The 18,623-nt window shown below is 48.0% G+C and overlaps 1 protein-coding gene across 3 annotated transcripts in view; it reads right to left on the bottom strand.

The window, feature by feature from the left end:
* Positions 1–3,305: 3,305 nt before the first annotated feature.
* Positions 3,306–18,623, bottom strand: part of Eva1c (eva-1 homolog C) — a 75,751-nt gene continuing 60,433 nt past the window's right edge. For 2 of the 3 annotated variants that reach the window (XM_021185198.3, XM_021185200.3), the window contains 4 exons: positions 16,589–16,732; positions 12,779–12,856; positions 10,337–10,426; positions 3,306–3,878 (listed from right to left, as the gene is read on the bottom strand). In XM_021185198.3, coding sequence (XP_021040857.1) covers positions 3,502–3,878; positions 10,337–10,426; positions 12,779–12,856; positions 16,589–16,732 — 689 coding nt within the window. In that variant the 3' untranslated portion in view covers positions 3,306–3,501. The remainder of the gene's footprint in view (positions 3,879–10,336; positions 10,427–12,778; positions 12,857–16,588; positions 16,733–18,623) is intronic. The other variant, XM_021185199.3, reaches the window with a different exon arrangement.

Raw genomic sequence — 18,623 nt, 5'->3', positions numbered from 1 at the left:
TCTCACGCTACAAGAACAACCCCAATGTCCAACAGAGACAGCATCAACAACCCAATGCCTGACAGAGACAGTGTCCAGGAGGAAGGGCTATTCTGGCTCAGTCACAGTGGTTGCAGAAGCTTCGTGCACATCACCAGAAGATAGGGTCTCTTGTTCCGATAGCATCAAAGGAAGCTGACAGTTGGATCTCAAGAGCCTGCCCACCCCTCGTAATGCACTGCTTCCTGCTAGGTTCCCAGGTTTCAACATGACCAGCTGAGGACCAAATGTTTAAACACATGACATACAACATTACAAAGCCCCCATGGGACCCTAGAGAAAGTTTCTTTTGTCACAGCACTCCTCTGCTGTGGGCCTCTTGTTCCCTAGAGATGCCCAACCAACCTCTGCTCTGTCTGGCTTGTTTCCTGAGCCCTCTCTTTCTCCTCTTCACTGGCTCCAACGGGGTGGTGTGGGGGTGGGGTGGGGTGGGCAGCTTCCAGTGGAGGAACCCATGCTTTGCAGTGATTTGAATTGTGGTCGCACCCTGTTCCCTATTCGTGTCCTTGGTTACTCAGGATTTTACCACCAGAAGTGCTGTGGTTTTAAACCCAAACCCAGGAGTCTGCAAACTTTTACTGTGGGGAACAAAACCAGGGCATGGGCCAAATCCTGACTCTTTCAAGGTTTTCGTAGCCCTTGAGCTAACGGTAGCTTTCATACTGTTAAAGTGGTAACCTTGGGCGTCAGTCCTTAGGGACTGTACTGGCTAGTTTTGTGTGTCAACTTGACACAGCTGGAGTTATCACAGAGAAAGGAGCTTCAGTTGAGGAAATGCCTCCACGAGATCCAGCTGTAAGGCATTTTCTCAATTAGTGATCAACGGGGAAAGGTCCCTTGTGGTGGGACCACCTCTGGGCTGGTAGTCCTGGGTTCTATAAGAGAGCAGGCTGAGCAAGCCAGGGGAAGCAAGCCAGTAAAGAACATCCCTCTATGGCCTCTGCATCAGCTCCTGCTTTCTGACCTGCTTGAGTTCCAGTCCTGACTTCCTTTGGTGATGAACAGCAGCGTGGAAGTGTAAGCTGAATCAACCCTTTCCTCCCCAACTTGCTTCTTGGTCACGATGTTTGTGCAGGAATAGAAACCCCGACTAAGACAGGTACCCCCATCCCTTTAAATACAGAGTCTCTCACTGACCTAGAGCTTTCCAAGAGGGCTAAGGCTGGCTAGGGTTGGGGGTGCTTAGCCTGGAGAAGCATCATGCTTTCTTACAAGTGTTCTGCAGAGCAAATTCAAATCAAAGCTTGCAACATAGGATCCTTAGCAATTAAGCCATCTCTCAAGCCCCCAAAATGGTTTTTGCTGTTGTTGTTGTTGTTTTTTAAAGCAGGTAAATCTGGGTGCCCCACACTCACACCTATACTCCCAGCACTCTTTAGGGGGACGGTTGTCATGAGTTTGAGGCCAGCCTGAGCTACAGGTGAGATCCTGTCTCAAAAAACAACAAACAACAAAGATTGTGAGACTAGATCAAATGTAGTGTGAAAATAAACAGAATCCAAGTCCCAGTGTCCACAGGGACGGGGCCTCGAAACAGACATTCTTATGGGAAGGAAGTCATCACACTGGCCCCCTACAGACACAGATGTGGCAGGAAAATAATCAAGGCCTCCCATGTCTGAGCAGTTTCTTATTTTTCCTCTAAGAAAATCCTGTGAGTCTCTGTTCTACGCTGATAATACTGAGAATTAAAAATTGCTTGTGTGCCAGGCATGGTGACACACGACTGTAACATGGCTGCAACCCAGGTGCTCAAGAGGCTGAGGTGATCAGATCTCAGATCACATATTCAAAGCCAGTCTGGTACACACAAAGTGGTTGTGCCTCAAAAATAAATAAATTAGAGGGCTGGAGAGATGGCTCAGTGGTTAGGAGAACTGATTGCTTTACCAGAGGTCCTGAGTTCAATTCCCAGCAACCACATGGTGGCTCACAACCATCTGTAATGGGATCTGATGCCCTCTTCTGGTGTGTCTGAAGACAGCTGCAGTGTGCTCATCTGAATAAAATAAATAAATAAATAAATATTTTAAATAAATAAATAAACAATAAACTACCTCTGAGCTCATGTTTTCTTCCCTATCAGTTTTATCAAAGTCTTATGGCATATTTATTTACTGTGTGTGTCTATATGTGTCTGTGTGTGTGTCTGTGTATCTGTGTGTGTGTTTCTCTGTGTGTGCCTGTGTATGTTTGTGTGTATCTGTGTGTGTGTGTGTGTGTGTCTGACTCTGTGTGTATGTGTATGTGTGTGTGTCTGTGTGTGTGTGTGTGTATCTGTGTGTGTATGTGTGCCTGTGTGTCTGTGTGTGTGTGTGTCTATATATGTCTGTGGGTGTGTCTCTGTGTGTGCCTGTGTACTCATGTGTGTGTCTGTGTGCCTCTGTGTGTGTCTGTGTATGTCTGTGTTTGTGTGTGTGCCTGTGTCCATGTGTCTGTGTGTATGTGTCTGTGTGTTCATGTGTGTATCTGTGTGTGTCTGTGTGTATGCCTGTGTGTGCCTGTGTGTCTGTGTGTGTGCTTGTGTGAGTGAATGTGTGTATGTCTCTGTGTGTGTGCCTGTGTATGTTTGTGTGTATCTGTGTGTGTCTGTGTATCTGTGTATATGTGTCTGTGTATGCGTGTGTGTATGTGTGCCTCTCTGTGTGTCTGTGTGTGTGTGACTATATATGTCTGTGTGTCTGTGTTTGTATGTGTCTGTGTGTGTGTCTCTGTGTGTGCCTGTGTGCTCATGTGTGTGTCTGTGTGTGTGTGCATGGCACACACATGCACCATCAGACATTTCGCTATAGAAACTAGACTAGTGACCAATACCCCAGTTAAACAACCAACTCTCTTCAAGCATCACGGCCGGCATTTATCCTCCTTGATTCTGACATGCAGAATTTCTTCCCTGCTTTCTCTACACTCCCAGGCCGTTTGTGGATTTTGCGATCACATACCACTATTACTCCTTGCTTAGGTTTTTGTCTCCGTATCATGACACATGTAAGAAGGTCAGAGGGCAGCTTGAAGGAGTTGCTTCCCTCCATCCACACTGTGGAGTGAACTCAGGTGGCCAGCCTTGCTAGCACTCACCTTTCACCCACTGACCCATCTCACTGCTTCCCGCCAGCATAATTTTTAATGAATATGTGTGCCCCGCCCCCATTTACTTAGGTCACAAGTATAGATGACACCTGGCATTGTAAATGTTGAGTAAATGAGAATCTCAAGTCTGTATAGAATTATTAATGTACAGATAGGATTGCAAGACACCACGGCTTCCTCCCAATTTATTCCAGGGTGTGCTGTAAACAGTGAGACGTCCCTTTGACAGCTTTCTGGCTTCACCCATCTCGGGTGACAAGACAGATTCTCCTTCACAGAAGGTACAAGTGGAACTGGAGAGGGTTGGGGAGACAGCGCATTCTGGACCCTTCCTTCTTCAGAGAGTCTGATCTCCTCCAGATGCCTCTGTTGTCAGTAGAAGTGGCCGACGTTCCTGGGGAGCGAGGAGTCCAGGCCACTGTTCATCCATATCTCTTGAATGACTTGCTCCCTGCGTTCAATCCTTTCCGCCAGCTCGGCGGCTTCTATAGAGCTATAGGCTGGATATGAAGTCCTACAAAACCTGGACAACTCCTCGGGAAACTCAGAATCCGAGGAGTCCTCCTCTTCCATGTCCTCCTCACTGTCCTCCTCCGCCTTGTCGCTCCCTAGCACCAGGTGCTCCCTCCCCTGCCTCAGCTCCCGGAAGTCCTTCCTACAGGACACCCTGATGACCAGGGCGCACAGCGTGAGGAGCAGGCCGATGCAGACACTGGACATGAACAGCAGAGCGGCTCTCTCGGGGTGGGCTGCAAGAAGAAGACAACATGTGAGGGTGTGAAAGAGTTAATTTGGGATCACAGTTTTGAAGACTTGTCCTCTTTCCTGTCAGAGGAGGCATGGCGATAGGCTCATGTGGTAAAGTCTGTTTTCATCACAGTGGACCAGGACCCAAGGTTCTTCCCCAAATGGCATTACTAGTGGGGAACATACATTCAAAACATGACCTTATGAAGGACATTCCAGATTCAAATTATAACAAGCAGCCACTGATCATGTTCATAGCATGAGACCTGACTGTGTCCCAATAAAACTTTATTTATAGATTGGAGCTGGGGGCCATTGGTTGAGCACACCTATAGATGAACAAACTGAGGCCCAGAAGGAAAGCTGCAGAGGCCCGCAGCCTCTCCGGGTAGAAGCAGGCTGGATCTTGGAGCTCCTTGTGGGATATACTTTGCTGTCCCCAACATTTTCTCAGTAGATGTCAACTTCAGGGAGCCTCCTTCAGGGCACACTGTCAAGTCTTTCATTCTGGGAGAGACAATGAAAGCTGTTGTCTTTACCACTGCTGTTTCTCCCCAGGGGTCTAGGCTGGAGTCTCAAAACTCCATTCCTCTGCAGGGAGGGACCTCACAGCTGAGATCTGAAGGGAGAGATGGAACCAGGACACTTTATCTTTCTGAAAGTGGATACCTCCCTGGCCAGCTTCCTTCCCACAGCCCAAGCTGTCCCTAGAGTGGCTCTACTCATCTGTGCTGCATGTCCTGACCGCAGCCTGATGTTTCCCCGCTCTCTTTAAGATGCAGATGTCTGAATTAACATTTATTTTGGCTTCGGGAGGGACAGCAGATTGTTCCTGTCATCCAATCAGTACAATGTTGAAGAGACGAATTATGTAAAGGACTCATAGAGCCACACGCCCTTTTCACGAGGAGTAGGGGGGTGGGGGTGGGAATGGGCTATCCGGAGACTACACTGACACTGTACCAAAGTCACTAAACTGTGATACAAAGCCCAGGACATCTAGTCAAACCTCCCCTCTCTTGCAGATCACAGCCTGTTCTACTGGTCCACTCTCACTTCTGACATAGTTCAGACTGTGCGCCCTTTATAGTTTTATGTCTTGCAGTTGATACCTCCTGTGAGGTATGAAGAGGCCAGAGCCTTAGTCGTTTTCTGACCACTTGTGTGGGGGACAGGGCCAGCTCCAGGCAGAAACTCACTGCGACATCAAGTCTCTGAGGAACGAAGCACACTCACAGTTGTTGTCCAGTACCCCACCCTGCCCCTGCCCTGTCCAAGGAGGGAGTAGCGGTGGACCAGATCCTCAGGCTCCATCTACTCTGGATCAGGGTTTTGCTCTAAACACACCACTGATTTGTTTACTTTATCTCTTTCTCTATTCGTAAGGATTTTTTTCCATGCTCAAGTCTGAACGTTAGGGCGGCACACATATACCTCAGCTCCATTTTTGAAGAACTTAGATTAATTGAATTAAGTGAGTCATAATCCTTAATTAAGTGAGGGTACATCACATGCTACCTTAGGGTACATCGCATGCTACCTTAGGGCACATCACATGCTACCTTAAGGTACATCACATGCTACCTTAGGGTACATCGCATGCTACCTTAGGGCACATCACATGCTACCATAGAGTCAGCATCCCCACCCCCTTCTCCAGGTATCAGGCTCCTGGTTCAACTCCTGGGGTTCAGAGGTAACTCTTGCCACAGGGTCACTCCGTGGGGGCGTTCACGTCACTGCCACTGAGACCCAGTGGTCCAGGAAGCCAAACAGTGCTCAGCAGTCCCATGGGATGAAAACTTCCTATTCAGAGGAAGTGACTGTCACACAGTCACCAGATTGTAGGTAGACGGCACATAAGGGATGAGCCGGTATCTTTACTGATGACACTTTCCAAAGCCATCACCAACTGGAACTTGGGCTTAGGCCAGGGCTCCGCCCACTGCCCCTGAATTTACGCAAAATAATGTTTACCCCGTTTTCTAGAGCCAACTGGACCACTTTGCACCGTTGTGACCCCTTTCCTGTCATCTCTTTTGAACACACAAGGCATTTGTTTTGCTGTGGTTGAGCAGAGTTCCCACAGTGTTTTTTGTTGTTATTCTAACTTTAGTTTCGGTTCATCACGGTTGAGAGGGAACGACTTATCACCTGTACTACGATTCCAGGAGCCTCAGGATGGGTGGCCAGTGGCCTTTAGGCCCCATTTGCTCTTTAGATCCTGGTCTGGGGCCAATACAAGCTCCAGTTCAAATTTAGTCACACCCAGATAAGACACCAGAAGCCACCAGCAAAGGTCTATCTCTTGGGGGGGGCGGGGGGACTGTGGCCAGAGTCCTCCAGGAGGAAGAAGCACAACGTATTTGGAACTAACTAGTTCTGATGGTTCTTAGAGTATGACAGGGCTTCCTGTCAGAGTTGCAGACCCTGGGAACATGTCAGAGCCCACCCACGTGACAGGGCTGTGCTGTTCTGATTGTCCTCCCTGTAAGGGTCATGTGACCGACTTTGTCGTGTGTGTGTGTGTGTGTGTGTGTGTGTGTGTGTGTGTGTGTGTGTGTGTTAAAATCTCCTTCGCACAGCTCATAGGATATCCTAGAGTTCCTGTCTTAGAACCACCGAGGCTGCTCTGGCCATGGTCCCAAAGTTCTCAGGTTTGCCTGAGACTGGACACACTCAAACACACACACACACACAAACACACACACTACACACACATACACTCCCAAACAACAGAGGTAGTGACAGAGTATTGAGTCACATCGGCAGGCCCGTAGGCACAGATGAGGAAAACACAGAAAGCCAGATGCCAATATGACACTAATTTGGTGGTCTGGGAGGAGTCATGTTATTTATTTAGACAACAAAACTAAATTAAGAAGTCCCTCAGCCAAGGCGCAATGGCCTCTGCTGAAGCAGCTAACAAACTGTGTTCCCCAGAACTATACATACAGACATAAACACATGCCAACCTCCACCCATAGGCCCCATACCATAAACGAGCGCCACCGGCCTAGACACACACACACACCATGCACCGTAGACATATACCACTCTGCCACACACCGCAAATGCAACACACACATACCATACACACCAAGCATATCACACACCTATAACACATAACACACACACACATACCATGCACTATAGACATATACCACTCTGCCACACACCACAAATGCAGCACACACATGTGCATGCACTATACACATACCATACACACCAAGCATATCACACACCTATAACACATAACACACACACACATACCATGCACTATAGACATATACCACTCTGCCACACACCACAAATGTGCATGCACTACACACGTACCATACACACCAAGCATATCACACACCTATAACACATATCACGCACATAGTATACATACACACACACACACAACACACACGCTCTTCCCCTTTCTATGAGAAATACCCTTGCAGATCAGGCAAATATGCATAGGAGATATGGTTTATCTGAGAGCCTTGAACATATCCTTTCTGCTCACCTTCAAGTTTCCCTGTGGAGGACAGAGCCCTTTGCCTTGGGTTGTCTGTCTGCTTGTCCCCCATCAGTGTGACTGCATTCATGGGTCAAAGGCACTTGGTAGCCTGATGAAGGACTGTCTTTCGGCTTCCCTCAATTTCCCAGGAATATCCTCTGCTCAAGTTGTTGGTTCCCCGGCTGTTCTGGCCAGTGGCCTCGCTGTCAGAGAGTGCCAGGGGTCCATGTCCAGGGTGAACATGTTGGAATATCTCACGATAAAAATCATATGACATCCCATCCAGTCCTCATATCAAAAGGACGGAGCACAGTTCTGGCTTGTGGATGGCTGGCCAGATGGCTCAGTGGAGAAAGGCATTTGTCACATAAGCCTGACAACCCAGATTTGATCCCCAAACCAATGTAAACCATGGTAGAAGAGAATCAGCTGCACAAAGTCGTCCTCTGACATGCATGCCATGACATGCGTGCACACACAGACACGTTTCACATGTATGTGTGTCCATGTGAATGTATACCACATGTGTATAGATATCTGCAGAGACCAAAGGAAGGTGTCAGGTCCCCTGAACTAGAATTACAGGCAGCGGTAAGCCTCCAGACATGGTGCTGAGAACTGGCTAGGGTCCTCTGCAAGAGCAGCAAACGCCCCTAACCACTGAGCAATCTTTCCAGATGCATAAATAAAATGCATAAATCATGGATGATAACGGAGTATAAGACAGTCATAATGTCAACTCAGATTTATTGTTTAGCCATCTGTTGCCTACTCTCTGTAACCTTGTCTGCTCCAGAACTCTCCTAGACACAGAGATATGACAGAGATAAACAAGATGACAGTCATCTGTCCTTAAGGAGCCGAGACTCTCGGTGCTTAGAGAGGCAAACACATTGTCTAGACGTGTAGCAGGATGAACACATGGAGGCTGGAGGAAGGGGTATTTACATAATGCAGGGTCAAGAGGTTCCAGCCATTCAAATCCTGAAGACAAGGTTCTTTGTAGAAGTTGATGGACAGCTTTGCCCTTCGCCCAGCGTGAAGCTGGACCCAGCCGCTGTCCGTGGTGCCCTTGGCAAATGTCCAGCTCCTCTGACCTTCAGCTCCCTTAAGCACAGAATCTGGGATCAAAACCCCATCCCTCAGAGTTGTTGCTCTGTACTGACCGTGTCCCCCCCCAAAAAAAAACTCATGCTGGTGCCCTAAATTCTAATATGACTTTGTTGGTGGAACTTTCTAGGGCTAATTACGTTTAACTGTGTTCACCAGAGGGTCCTCATCTGATAGGACTGGAGGTATTAGAAAAGTACACACTCTCTCTTTTCTTTCTTAGTCTCTTTCCACCACCACTGTCCTACACACACACAGACACACACACATACACACACACAGAAGGAAGCTCTTGATCATGGACTCCAGCCTACTCCAGAACTGTTACAAAATAGAAACTGTTTCTTAAGCTCCAGTCTCCAGCGTTTTGTTGTGGAGGCTAAGTTAGGTCAACAACAGAGGGCCCAGTGTGGCTGCCCCTCAGTCAGCAGCACCTCTGATCCTCTTCACCGTTGTCCTCCACTTGAAGGGGCTTTGAAACCGTGGACACACTTCTAAAACCTAAATCTTCGTATTCTTTAACTTTGGCAGTCATAGGGAGCCTCAAGAATGGAAACGGGGGAGAGGTGGTAAGAAAAAAAGAGGCCAATAACTATACAGCACATGGCAAGCCCACTGGAGGCTGAGATGGGATGACGGTGCCGTGACAGAGTGCTGGGCCAGGCATTCCAGCTCCTGTATTAAGATGTCTCTCAAAGGTCAGTGGTGGCGCACGCCGTTAATCCCAGCACTTGGGAGGCAGAAGCAGGCGGATTTCTGAGTTCGAGGCCAGCCTGGTCTACAAAATGAGTTCCAGGACAGCCAGGGCTAAGTCTTAATTTCCCTACGAGGAAGCTCTATCCCACACAAGCCCAGCTCCAGCTGGCCTGAATAGCAGCATCCATGCACCTGTCAGAGTGCACGTTACCCAAGGTCTCAGAGTTTCTGGCCTCTGTACGGTTTTGATAAGTGTTGCTTCCCCTAAGAGCTATAAGTATGAGTTTGGTTTGATGGTGGTGGCCCTGGGGGATGGCGTGGACTTTTAAGAGGAGGAGTATTTATGTCATTTAGGCCTGTGCCATCCACGGGAGTTAGCTGTAGGACTCGGCTCTATAAATTTCTCTCCCTCTCCATTGGCTCAAAATGTGATCACTCTCGATGCCTCACTGTCCCCTCAACCCCCTGGTTGACTGAGTCACTGGATCTTGAACTTGATCTCCAGAACTATGAGCCAAAATATACCTCGTTTTACTTCAGGAGTAGCCTGGGACTTGGATTAAGTAATGACGAAGGGAAGCTGACTGACAGAGCAAGCCCTCCTGGAGCAGTGTTGAGACGACAGTCAACATTCCGAGATAAAATCCATCCTAGGAAACTCAGAAGGTGACAAGGGCATTCCTCCACAGAGAGGACTGTACTCAGCCAGGCCTGGTGCCAGCCTTCAGCCCTGGGCACAGTCACCAGGAAATCTTGGCAGCCATAGTAACTCTCAGGCCTCCTGAGGTCACGGCGCCATCCCATGGCAGAACCTGTTTCACTTCTGTGTGATCTGCCTTGTTTTGTTTCCAGTTGTTGGGCAGATTCAGTCATCCAGAGTTTTAGACACGATGAAAGCACTTCTACTTCACGAGGGGGAGCTACCCTTGGAGACGAAACCCTCAGTCACTCAACTTCATTCTTGTAGGTCCCCTAGTTTTGTGGCTGCCACTGTATTAGAACCCCAGGCCTGTACCTTCGGGATATCTTGATGCTGCAGTTGCCAGGACAGCTAAAGCCATGCTCCTTTAGTCACCGGAGTGCTTGTGAGTGAGGTGGTGGGTAAACCCCTTTGCATCCCCCAGCAGTTCCCACTCATTCACCTACCTCGAATGTAAGCGAACGCGGCCAGAGAGTTGCTGACGATAACACCATCTTTCCGCACAACCCTTGATCCGCTTGGGTTGAATGTTATACCTGCAATGTGCAAAGGCAGTGGGTCAGAGCTGTGTGCCTGTCCTGAGGGTCAGAGCTGCGTGCCTGTCCCGAGTGTCCCGCCGATGTCCGCCCAGGCCTGCCTTAGGAATAGAAAGTCCCAGATGTCAAACCATCGGGCTTCTGACTAAGCTATAGGAGATCAGAACACCCAGTGCTGAGGCCTGAAAGTGACGTGTCCCCGTGGGCTCACGTGTCTGAAGACTTTCAGTTCACTTTGGGAGGCTGTGGGTCTTCACTGGAGGAAGGGAGTCATGGAGGATGGGCCTTGAGGTTTGTAACCTGGGCCCACTTCCTATGTGTCCTCTGGTTCTTAACTGTCTCACTGCCCGGCCACCATGATGGCCCATTTCCCTTCCTAAACCAGGAGCCAAAACAAATCCTTTCTCTCTGACATTGCTTTTCTCTGGCGTGTTGTCCCAGTAACAGGAAAAGCAGCTGATGCCGAAACCATCTCTGAAAATATCAAATCATTAAAGGGACCCAAAACAGTTCCAAGTCTCAATTCCAACTTCAGGTGTAGTTCATGTGCCCTCGTCCAGAACAGAAGCCTCTATTCCGTCCCAACAATGACCTCTGTCAGGCCGAGTAAATAATCCCTCAATTTACCGTGGAACTGATGTCTGCTCTGTGGACCAGAGACAGGACAGGCCTGGGTGCAGTGTGTGAGATTTTCTGATCACACACACACACACACACACACACACACACACTGTGTGGCTGGTCTGCTTTCAGATGTGAGAGGCCAGGACCCTGGTGGACGCTTGGCAAGTGCTGATGGAGCAGTATTGGAGTTCAGGGAGCCCTGAGAATATCACCAGGGCAGATGACTCTAAGAGAGTTGTTGTGGCTCTCAGGGTTGCACTGAAGGATGATGGGAATCCTTCAGGACCTGGGGGGAGCCAAGTGAGAGGCAGAGGGAGGCTGGGATGCAGAGCCTGGTAGACAGGGTGGCCGTGAACTGGAATGTGGAGGACGTTTCCAGTCCTCAGCCCTAGCTTCCGGGTAAGGGCTCTTATGTCTTAGACGCTGTGTTTTCTATAGCAAGAAGTCCACAGAGAAGCCAAGCACAGAGCCAGTCCTCAGTGTCAGCGAGGCCCACATCCATGGATTCACCCACAGATGGAAGGATTGCTCAGCAGAAATTGGAAAGTGTACAGACTTCTTTCTTGTCACTGTTTCTTAAACTACACAGTACAGTGACCATGTGCATGGCATTGATGCTGTGTTAAGGACTGCAAGTCCCCCTAGAGATTAAAGTGCACAGGGGGACCGTGTGGGTTCTGTGCCAATACCAAGCTGCTTTGTTTACAGGGCTTGAACACCTGCTGATTCAACAGTGCATGGGCAGTTTTAGCCTCAATCCCTAAGATAGAGAGCAGCTATACTTTACTTTCACAAGTGTGTGTGTGTGTGTGTGCGTGTGCATGTGTGTGTGCATGTGCAGTATGTGTGTGTGCGTGTGTGCATGTGTGTGTGCGTGTGCAGTATGTGTGTGTGCGTGTGTGCATGTGTGTGTGCGTGTGTGTGTGTTTGTGTGTGTGTGTATAAATAAAACAAAATAGCACAAGACAAACCCTTGCTACCCAAAGTTGTATATTCTGTGGGATTTCTACAGTTTCTATCAGGAATTTCATGGGCTAAATTTGTTCTATGTGTCACTAAAAAAAATAAATAATCCAGGCTGACAGGAAGGCTCAGTGGGTAAAGGCTGTTAAGCCCGATGATGGAGATCACTCCCCAGGATCCAGAGAGCAAAAGAAGAGAAGTGGATCCTGCAGGCTGTCCCTTGACCCCATGCTCACATGCGGCCACACCCACATACATATACACATAAATACAACATTTACAAAATAAACTCAGAACAGCTGTGCCCATATTCGTATAAGGTACGTGGGAAGCAGGGAAGGAAGGGACGACATAGTCAGCTGGCTCCAGCCCAGCTCTGTAGCAAGCTCCTTGTACCACCAAGAACCCAAGTTGTTTCTGAGAAGACCTGTTGTTCAAAGTGGTTTTTACATTAGGAAAAAAAAAAGAAAGAAAGAAAGAATGAATGAAGAATGTAAGAGAATGGGGGTAACCTTATTCTGCTTGTGATTTTAACTCTCTCTCTCTCTCTCTCTCTCTCTCTCTCTCTCTCTCTCTCTCTCTCTCTCTCTCTCTCTCTCTCTCTTTAAAACAAAGCACTGGCTGCCACATGTATGTAACCACCAGCCATAACCCCGTTGTATCAGCAGAGCATCCCGACATCTCTGTGGCCTCCTACCACCTTGGTCTTCTGTGCCTATTTGATTTCATTTCAAAGGAAATGCTGGGGTAAGCCATAGAAATTACCGTATTCATCGTCTTTCTTCAGAGAAGGATTTAGATTAGCAACAGCTGGATCAACTGCCGTGAGTATGTACTTGGGAACTAAAAACCAAAAAGAAGTATTTTTAAAACATGGTATATTAAAAAAAAACACCTTTGCATTTAATATATATTTAAGTTACAATGTAGATAAAGATTTACAAAATACTTTTAAATGACTTATGGCCTATCACACACACACACACTGACACAGATGGCAATATGAGATCATCAATTGCTCAAGATAGGTGAACTCTTAGGCATGTTATTTGCACTATTTTTTTAAGGAGCTGGGGTTGTAGAGATTGCACAGAGCATCAGCTGCTGCAGAGGACCCGAGTTTGCTTCTAGCAATACATTGGGTAGCTTACAACTGCCTGTAAACTCAGCTCCAGGGGACCCACCTCTCTTTTCTGGTCTCTGTAGGCACCTGTATTCACATACCTCTGCACAGACATATTTCTTTTTATGCACATAAATTTAATACAAAGCAAATATTTTCTTTCAAAGGATCTTCAAATGGAGAAAGCTGAGGTAGCAGGGCTTCGACTTTCAAGCTAGCTCAGGCTACACAGCAAGACCCCATCTCAGACAACGAGGAAAGTAAACAAGCCGCAGCACACACGTCTAATGGAAAATGTGAGTAATGAGAAGGACTCAAGAATGAATCTCAAAACAGCACGCTCCGTGGGAGAAGGCAGTTACCAAACCCCATCTAGTGCATAATGATATTTATATGAACTGCCTAAAAAGATAAATCTAGAGACTGAAATTGATTAGTGTGTGTGTGTGGGGGGGCTAGAGAGCATGAGAAACTTTGGGGGGGTCACAAAAATGTGAGGGCAGTTACACAGCTTTCAGTGTAATGAAGGCCACTGAGGCATCTCACATGGGTGAGCGCAGTCGGGAGCGCCTTAGAAAGCTGTTCAGGGGAATCCTAGCATATCTGAGAGACAGTGAAGCAAGCGAACCAGTCAGGACCAGCTTTAACCTCACCACCCCCCGCCCCACCTCACCGCCCCCTCCTGCTCCGTCCTCTTCCAATTTTTCTCTGAACACCACGTCTTTACTATAAACCCAGAGGAGCCAGCAATCAGGGCTCACATGGTTCACCAAATATAAGGAAGGATGGTGCATGAAAGAAAGATCAGAGGTGTAAGGTCATCCTTGGCTATGTAAGGAGTTCAGGACTAGCCTGGGCTAGAAGAAAGAGCAGGAGAGGGAGAGAGACATAGAGACACAGAGACACACAGAGAGAGAGAGAGAGACAGAGAGTAAGGCAGACACAGACACAAAAAGAGACAGAGATATAGAGAGACGAGAGAAAGGAGATACAGTTACAGAGGCGAAGCACACAGCTGCCAGCTGGGAGAAGGGGGAGGATGCCAAGTACTCTAGCTGCAGAAAATTGCTTATTTTTCTTTTTGCCTCAACCCAGATGGTATCGGGGAGAAGCGGCATCAGGAAGAGCAAGTGAAGCCAACACAAACGCAGCAACATTCGCGGCGCAGAGACTCTGTAAGTCACCCAGCTACAGGCAAACCCCACTTCCGTCTCCGGGTGCTTAACTACACTCTTCTGGAAATATCCCAGGGCCAACAAGCAGAGAACAAGCCATAAATTGTGAATCCCCCAAATCCAGGAGACCCTGGCGGGCGCCTTTGTGCCACCAAGATGAGGGTGGCTTTCCGGAGAGATGCAGCAGAGGTGCTGGAGAGACACTGCATTGACCCCAGAATACAGCTGCACCAGGACAAATGCTTCCTAGCTCAATAACCTTCGCTCTCCCTGGGCTCCAAGAACGTTCTCTCCGAGTCCCTGACAGAAGTAAAGCCCAGGCAGTGTTCTGTGTTGTCTTTCCCTGAGCTCTCTCTCTCTCTCTCTCTTTCTCTCTTCTCTCTCTCTCTCCTCTCTCTCTCTGTCTCTCTCGCAACAAATTCTCGAGAGGAGATGAGATGAGATGAGATGAGATGAGATGAGATGAGATGAGATGAGATGAGATGAGATGAGATGAGATGAGTTGAGATGAGACTCCTGCTCTGCACAAATTTGAGAGGCTTTATAGATTCAGAATTGTAGAGAGACTCTTGCAGCAGACTGGCATTCTGGGACGAACTGTCAAGCAACCCACCAGATCATGGAGCTGTGAGACATCGGTCACCATAGGAACCTGTCTGTTTACTATGTGAGACAGAATATGCCTATAATTCTAGCACCTGAGAGTCGGGACAGGAAGAGCAAAAGTTCACAGTCATCTCTGACTACACGGTAACTTTAAGGCCACCCCGGACTACACGAGACCCTGTTTACAAAAACTTTCTTCAAACTGCTTCAGAATGGATTGTGGTGAAGGTAATATTCTTGAGCTGGCAATAGTAATGCCTGCACAATTAGATGGATATTTTAAAAAATAAAAAGCCTAGATTGTATGCTTGACCAGGCACTCCACAAATTTTATCTTGAGATAAAATTGGGCAAAGTCTAATGAATGCTATTCTGCGGGGGGGCGGGGAGGGGGAAGGCAGCCAGTTCGTTGTTGAACATCCAGCTTTCCCTCCAACTCCATACTCATTTCAGAAGAGCACACATGTGTCAAGATTTCACATCAGGCCACCATGGTCCCCTGCACACAGCTGCTGACTTGCTCTTAAGTAGCTTCCTGAAGACAGAAGCCAAGTGGAGCAGAGATTTCTCAAGACACGGGAACAGCACGTGGTAGCCCGTACTACATTGCATGCCTGCTGAGGGCGTGCAGACACGACAGCTGTGGGTAGCACAGTGGGCTAGTCACTGAGGGCCTCTAAATGGACCCAGAGGGCTAAAAAGGAGCCAAACAATACTTCTGTGAACTCGCACAACGACGCCAGTGAATTTCAGGGCTTCATAAGAAGCAAGATAGAAATCATTTGTTCTCTGTAACCTCAGCATTGTCCCAGGATGCTTGTCCTATCCCTATTCTCTCCATCCGCTGCTAATCTGATTGCCTGAGGTGCTCTCAAAACAAATTTGGCCCAAGAAAACCCTATTGCTTATCTGATGTGGATGCCATAAACTAGGACAATGGAGAGAAAGCGTCTGGGGTGTATGAGGCAAGCCAGCAGGAACTAACTGAGCTGATGGGCTCTTTCTGTCAGCAGCACAGTAGGGCAGGCACCCTTAGGGGCAAGCGCTTATGTTACTAGACTTTCATAGTGTCCGTCCCTTTGGTTTCAGCTGAAACCATTCTGAGAAAGAGATACCATGTACATCCAATAATATTCTTGCTGGTCATTATCATTGCTGTTCTTTTGAGATAAGAACTTCTATATAGCCCAGGCCAACTCTTGAATTCCCAGCAATCCTTCTGCCTCAGCCGCCTGAGAGCTGGGATTGCAAGTGTGCCCTGATATGCCCATTTCCTGTCTGACATAAACTGAGCATGCCCAGAGGAGTCCTCGTCCATCATTTTCACCTTTTAAATGTCTACTCCACGACTCTGAGCTGAACCTATGAATGTTTTCAGCTACCTTTTCTGCTTGCATGAGGAACTTAAACTGAGCATGCGCAGCACTGCAGACCGCCCCCCCCCCCCCCATGGCACTTTTCTAGGTGGCTGTGTGTAGGCATGAATGACTCTAATGCACTCCTGACTCACTGCAATAAACCTTTCTCCGTTCTTCCCTCTCTTGGTCCTGCTTGTTGGCTGTGCCCTGCCCACTATGTACAATTAAAAGTGTCACACACTTCCGTTTGCACACGGCTACCAATTCCCTACCAGGTACGTGTTCCCAGAGCTGGTTGAGGGTTTATTCTTACCACATGCGTAGGCAACAGTGAGGTATTTTTTCACTCCTGGAAGACAGGGGCTTCCGAAGTGGTAATTATCGACGAGGACCTTACATCTCTGCTTCCCATAGCACCTCCTGGACAGGACTTGTAAAGCCGTGTAAGACAGGCAGTCTGGAAGGGAAGGGGCAGCGAGAGCGTCAGGCTGGTCTGCACTTGGCACCCCACACAGTTTAGAGCACTTGCTATATATAAACACACAGGGCTGATCAAACAGAGTCCAGTTCTCTGCTGATCTATCTCATGGAATCACCCAAGATGCTTTGCGCCAGCTTAGCCATCAGTACCTAGGGAGCCCTGAGTTTGAATGAACTAGTGAGTTCAAGGTCCTGCTTTTAGTAAATAGATGCTCACGATACCATCGCTAGAGTGGATGGATATGCTATGCTACGCTCTGATGCTCTCCCAGAAGTTCAAGGGCTGGAGAGCATGGCTCTTCCAGGGCATCTGAGTTGTTCCCAGCACCCACACGGAACAGCTCAGAGTCCCAGGGATCTGGTGTCCTCTTCTGGCCTCCAGGGTAAACCATCCTAGCTCTGGGAAGAGGAGACAGGTAAGTCCCTGGTGCTCACTGGCCAACCAGCCTTACCTACTTAGTAAACTCCTGGCCAGGGAGACTCTGTCTCAAGAAACAAGGTGGCTGGCATCTAAGGAGCAGCACAGGAAGTTGTCCTCTGGCCCATATACACACATGCACACATGTGTATTCACACACACACACATGTATATGTGCACCCACACACAGCACGTGTGCGCACGCACACACACACACAGGCACATAAATATACACACAAAAAATAATAGAAGAGGACCTGAAGAGCTGCTGGCTCCGTCTCTCCTTGTGATGTCCTGAACAATGACAAAACGCAAGCCCCCAATGCTGTTGGGAGGCCAGGGCGGTGCTCTTAGATGTCTCGGCCCTAGCAACTTAGAGCTCAATAAACTCCCATTCTTTATGTTACTTTGTTGCTGCTCTTTCGTTAGTAGCGACAGAACACTGACTACAGCTAAAATCATAGGCTAACCCAGCTGCCGTGGTTAATTAAGATGCCACACAATATCAGCCTTAGGGGGAGGAGTCGTGAGTAAAAGCATGACGTCAGGTGAGCCAGTGTCCTTGCAAAGCCTCAGTTTCCCCAGCCAGACAACAAATGCCCTGGTCCATGGGCCAGTGTGGTTATCATCTGAAACCCTTCATGGACAGTGTCTAGTGTTGGCATCCAAGGGACCTGGTCACCATCAGTAGTGTCCTCCCACAACCTTGGTACAGAATTTCTCCTCAGCTTGGTGCTCCTGGGAAGTAGACAGGCCTAGAGAAAGTTCTTTCAGGCATTAAGGATGTGACCTCGATGGGGGTGTTGGACCCTGGTCTCTTCCTCTTCCACCCTTTTTGGAGCCGTGGTCATGATGTCACAAGGATGGTGGCAGAGGCCATTGTGATTAGTAGGGGAAAGTAGGGTTTGTCACCCCAACATACTTAATCCTTTCCAACATGATATGACATAACATAGTTTTTAAATGGAAAGTATAAGCAAACTTGCTTGGTTTAACAACAACAACAACAACAACAACAATTTTTTTTAAGATAGTGCCTCACTCTGTAGCCCAGGTTAGCCTTGAACTTGTGGCAATCCTCCTGACTCAGTCCTCCTGAATGCTGAGGTTTTAAGGGTGAGTCCTCAGGCTTGGTGACGTTCTTTACATGTTCTGCTTATTCCATAGTTGAGACAAGGTTTCACTGTATATGGCAAGCTAGATTAGAACTGGTAATCCTCCTGCCTCAGCCTCCTGAATCTTGGCTTTTATAGGCTTGGCTCACTTCCATAAGTGTAAAAATCAAATCTGTATTGAAACAGAAGCCAGCGTTTAAATGGTGAGAGTATTCAGGTATGTTTTTTAAGAATGTAGAAGTTTCTGTAGCATTATTCAAACTATTCTTGGGACAACTTAGCTTTCCCAGTCACTATAGAGCATTTGTCTGGAGAATAACTCCAACCCTCTCAGT

Source organism: Mus caroli, unplaced genomic scaffold (assembly GCF_978045245.1).
Source record: "Mus caroli unplaced genomic scaffold, Mus_caroli_1 scaffold_17, whole genome shotgun sequence".
Taxonomy (NCBI): domain Eukaryota; kingdom Metazoa; phylum Chordata; class Mammalia; order Rodentia; family Muridae; genus Mus; species Mus caroli.
This window is presented reverse-complemented; position numbering and strand designations above follow the sequence as displayed.